The sequence below is a fragment of the Nelusetta ayraudi genome, unplaced genomic scaffold (assembly GCF_046127955.1).
Source record: "Nelusetta ayraudi isolate G7.1 ecotype Tasmania unplaced genomic scaffold, CSIRO-AGI_Nayr_v1 ptg000022l, whole genome shotgun sequence".
NCBI classification, from domain to species: Eukaryota; Metazoa; Chordata; class Actinopteri; order Tetraodontiformes; family Monacanthidae; genus Nelusetta; species Nelusetta ayraudi.
In genome coordinates this window covers 1,140,001-1,144,820 of record NW_027466072.1, presented here as the reverse complement: position 1 = coordinate 1,144,820, position 4,820 = coordinate 1,140,001, and the positions used below count along the sequence as shown (strand labels likewise).

Genomic DNA, 4,820 nt, shown 5'->3' with positions numbered 1-4,820 from the left:
ACCTCTCAAATATGGCTAAAAGGTTTTGACGCTCTCATGAGGTGGCTTTTCAGACGTATCCATATAGAGGTATATTGCAGTGTCATGGAAACACTTTTTTCACGTTTACACATACAAGTTTACTTCAAGTGAAACTGGTGCCTGATTGGATATGATTGGACGGAGGAGGAGACAGGTTTGTTTTTTTAAAAGTAATCAAAGAGAAAAAATATTGAAACACCTCCATCCTCCTCAAAGTGCGGTCAGGATTTTACAAGGATTACGGTTCATGCGCTTCACACTATTCAATGGAAACACCTGCAAATGTCAATTGCACTTTGTTGAAATTTTAGAAATATCGCTTTGATTTTGCGAAAAACTGTCATGGAAACGCAGCTAGAATGCCTCAGTGAAAAATGGCCGATCCAAAACAGATAGGACAAAAACAATACTGTGCTTAGCCCCACTTACTGGACATCATAAGCCAATAAGAACATTTCTTTAAATCTGGGGCGGTAGCAGCCAACACTGTGAACAATGAATGAATGTCAGACGGCTTGTTTAGCAGCCGTACATTTCCTCTCCTTATGAATAATTCCTCATGGTGAGACGTGAGAGAGGTTGAGTGGGCAGCGGAGAAACAGAGAGCGTGGTCAGAGTCTCGCTACAGGAGCCTGGAGGTCTGACAAAGCATTAGTCCAAGCAGCAGGACGAAACCACAAGCAGTAGAGTTGCCAACCGTTCCTTCAAATACAGAACTGTCCCGTATTTGACGATGAGATGGTCCGTCCCATTTTGAATCAATACGGAACGTGTTTGTCACGTAGAGCAAGCTAGCTTACGTGGCTTGCGTAGAGTCGGCTATGAATCAGGATTGCTTGTTCTTTCAGCTTTATTTATTTAATTCCTTTGTAAAAGCCATTTTATTGAGTGTTGTGTAAAAATACGTTCAATTAAAGGATTTCAATCTAATTTAAACATTCAGTTTATTTCTAATATCTATTGGGAACAAAGCAGTTCAAACTATGTGAACCACATGCTTTTTTGAAATCCTATTTTTATGATTTACCACTACTGGCGAGCTTCTGGCCTGTGATGGTCATGGCCCCGAGCACTGCAGGAGGGAGGCCTCCTTTATTTGTCTGAATGAAAGTTGGCAACACTACACAGCAGGAGGCTGTAAACAGGAGGCTAAATAAACAAAAAAAAATTTGTAGGACTTTCTCTTTGATTTACCAATCACGTGTCTGTTTCACTTAATCTGGAATAGGAGACCAGTGGAGCAGAAAGCAGCCCAGGAAAGCAGCTTTTAAAGAGACGGCCTCCTCCGTGTGCGCCGATGAAATACGATGGGTGGGGCTGCACTGGTCCCTCTCACAGCCCACCTCCATGCGCCTCCCACCCCTTATCAAGATGTTGTAGAGAACAGCCTAGCCTACTTTACCCCCTCCCCCACCAGCACCCCCCAACCTGCAGCAGAGAGCATTCCCAGGGTAGCAGGGCTCTGCAGTGGTGCTGTCCTTGGTGCTGAATTCAGCTCTCTCTCTCTCTCTCTCTCTCTCTCTCTCTCTCTCTCTCTCTCTCTGTCTCTCTCTCTCTCCCTCTCCCTCTCTCTCTCGCTCCCAGTCTCTGCTTCACCGTCCCGGCACAGCTGCTAGTTTTTCCTTGTGGCGCAGACATGTTCCCATCGTCGAACGGACAGTGCACGCTGGCCTCGATACGGAAATCCCTACGCAGCGTCTTGCAAGAGTTCATCTTTGCAATGTTGAGCCAGAGCAGATTTGATGTTGGATTTGAGTGTTTGAGGTCTGATTTGACCATTTGCAAGTGTCTTTTTCTCTCTACGTGTGTGTGTGTGTGTGTGTGTGTGTGTGTGTGTGTGTGTGTGTGTGTGTCTGTTGTGTGACAAAATGCAAACTGCGCCAATGTGCTGAAAAGTAAAAAAACAAAAAACAAAACGACAACAAAACGGGGCTCGTGCATTGTAATATCAAAGAGTGAACTGTCTCACCCTTTGGCTACAGCGATCTGCAGCAGAATGAAGAGAACATGGTGGCTAAGACGTGTTTTATCGAGGAAGGGAAACATTTTGCGGGATGTTCCCCGGCTGAAGACGGTGGAGATAGCTCGCTGAGAAGACTCAAGGTCATTTGTTGTGTATTTTTAGCTCGTTGTATTTTTACCCGCTCACACCACCTTGTCTCTAACACACCATCAAAACACGTCCGTCCGGTATCTTAAGCGTGTTTCCGCTCCTTCTGATTGCATAATCATGCAGTCCTGCCTAGAAGCAGCTCAGGTCCTTTGGAGATCTACGATCGACCTAAACTGTGTTAATGCTACTGCTGAGAAGTACAGCCCTCACTTCTTGCAACCCAAAATCAGGTCGTACGTTCAAGTCACTTGACACACCTTGACTTGACTCCACACGTACGACATGAGGAGACCTTGATCAGGTTTTTGCAGTTGGTTTCCTCTCATCAACTTCAGTATTTTTATTTGGCCTTTCTTCACACCACCTCAAGACATGATCTTTATGAGTTAGCTCTATGTTTTTATTTCAATTTTTTTGGGACTATTCACCATCCTGCCTTCTCCTTGTGCAAGTGCCACATCGACGGTGGCCCAGATTTGCAGGAGTAGAGGAAAATTCCTTCCCTCTCTCCGTCCGCGAATTCTCATCGCCTCCTGGCAACCTCCCTCACTCGGCGTTGAGAAAAACCGACCTTCCCTTCCTCCTCATCCTCCCCCTCACCTCCCCACCTCTGGCTACACGTCGCTGGACGTCCTGGGTCTGAGCGAGAGGTTGGAGGGGACGCACCCGCAGCAGGCCAGCCACAGCGACTTCTGGATGTCCGGGTTGCGGAAGGCGTAGATGACGGGGTTGATGACGGAGCAGCAGGTGGCCGGCAAGACGGTGACGTAGGTGTAGAGCACTGGGTAGCTGGAGTCGGCCACGATGGAGTACATGGCAAAGGGCAGCCAGCAGGCGCCGAAGGCACACAGGATGGCCGACAGCGTGGACACGCCCTTGGTGGTGGAGATGGCCACGAACTGGTGCTGCACGGCGATCTGCTGCGCGTGACGGAAGGCGATCTTGCAGATCTGCAGGTAGAGCTGCATCATCAACGCAAAGACCAGCAGGAAGGCCACGGCCAGCGCCACCGCGTTGTTCTTGGTGACAGGCCGGCACACGCTGCACGCCGACTCGTCCTTCAGGCAGTTCCAGCCCAGCGCGGGCAGCAGGCCCAGCGCCAGGCACGAGGCCCAGATCAGGGCCACCATCACGTAGGTGAAGGTGACTGTCCGCTCTGTGTGGTAGGTGAGGGCGTTGTAGAGCGACAGGTAGCGGTCCACCGTGATGGCCAGGATGTTGAGGACGGAGGCGGAGAAGGCCGAGATGAGCAGCCCCACTGAGAAGAGCGTGGCGCCCTCGGCCGAGCCGTCGACCAGGTAGGTGAAGACGAAGTTGAGGATGAGGCCCAGGCCGGCCAGGAGGTCGGCGGCCGCCAGCGAGCCGATGAGGATGAACATGGGGGCGCGCAGGGCGGGCGTGTAGAAGAGCACGGCCACCACCAGGGCGTTCTCGCAGGAGATGAGCGTCCCTGTCACGCACAGCGCCACGTCCCAGGGGCTGACGTCCTGCACCGCCACCGCCAACGTGGCCGCCGCCGGCCGCAGCTCCGGCGAGGTGACCACAGCGGTGCTCGTGCTCGGCTCCGAGGACGAGTTGGACGGGTGGAGGCTCCACGAGGTGGAGGAGAGGAAGGCGTCCAGGGGGGAGGAGGAAGAGTTGAGGTCGTCGACGCCACCGCCGCCGCCGCTCACGGCCGCCGCCGCAGCCAGGGAGAGGATCATGGCTGCAGGGGTGAGGAATATGTATATAGAATGAAGAATAGAATAGAACAGCCTTTGTTGTCATTGCACTACAAATAGTTACAACGGAATTGCAGTTTTGAGCTATATTGCACCCTATTTTTTTTTTTTTTAAAAAGGATCTCAAGGAGATATAAAAGTCATAAGCTGTGTTTCCAAGTACAATCCCGTTCCGTGAGAATTCTCGTAATTCTCGCTGGTGGAAAATCTCGTCAAATCTCGTCCCGAGAGATTTACGTGAATTACGCTTGCTCTTGTCTGTTTACGTTTGTTTGCTGTCAAGAATGGTGGTTATATTTTTCTCTTTGATGACTTGTAAAAGAATATTCGGTCTCCTCCTCCGTCCAATCATAACGCGCCATTTTCACTGGTCAGTGAAAGGTCATGTGACCCCGTACGTCACATCCGCTGACGTGTAAATGCAAGATAAGCCTTTCCATGACACTTTTGCGATATACCTCTATATAGAGGTATAAAAAAACCACCTCGTGAGAGCATCGAAACCTTTTAGCCACATTTGAGAGGTTTTTCCAAGTTTAGCCGCTTCAGTGACCAGCTTTTTATTGCCATATTTAGGTTTTGCGCAATTCTAAGGGTCATGGAAACGTAGCTATTGAGTCAGTTATAAACAATATAATAAATATAGGGCAATGCTTAAAAAGTGACAGTGTGCCAGGTTTGTCCAAGCTTTCTCATACAGTGTCCATTTCTTAGGTGCTGGGAGGTCAGAGGTGATCTGAGGTAGACTGTTCTGGGAAGGTGGTGGGAAAATAAAGAAATAGATCAACGGGTGGAGGGAGGGGAAATTGAGACGACTAGGAAAATGAAACCAGGAGAGAAAAGGATGGAGCAGAGGTTGAAGTGAAGGAGAGGAGGAGGAGGAGGAGGTGGGAGTCAGGGGTGTGAAAGAGGGAGGAGGGAAACGCTCAGACAGAGGACAGAATGTGCACAACAGAATGGAGGAG

At 49.8% G+C, this 4,820-nt stretch overlaps 1 protein-coding gene across 1 annotated transcript in view; it reads right to left on the bottom strand.

The window, feature by feature from the left end:
* Positions 1–1,189: 1,189 nt before the first annotated feature.
* The window catches only part of gpr185b (G protein-coupled receptor 185 b), a 5,902-nt gene continuing 2,271 nt past the window's right edge, over positions 1,190–4,820 (bottom strand). The window contains exon 2 of the mRNA XM_076027874.1: positions 1,190–3,839. Within this exon, the coding sequence (XP_075883989.1) occupies positions 2,749–3,837 (1,089 nt within the window). The 5' untranslated portion in view covers positions 3,838–3,839 and the 3' untranslated portion in view covers positions 1,190–2,748. The remainder of the gene's footprint in view (positions 3,840–4,820) is intronic.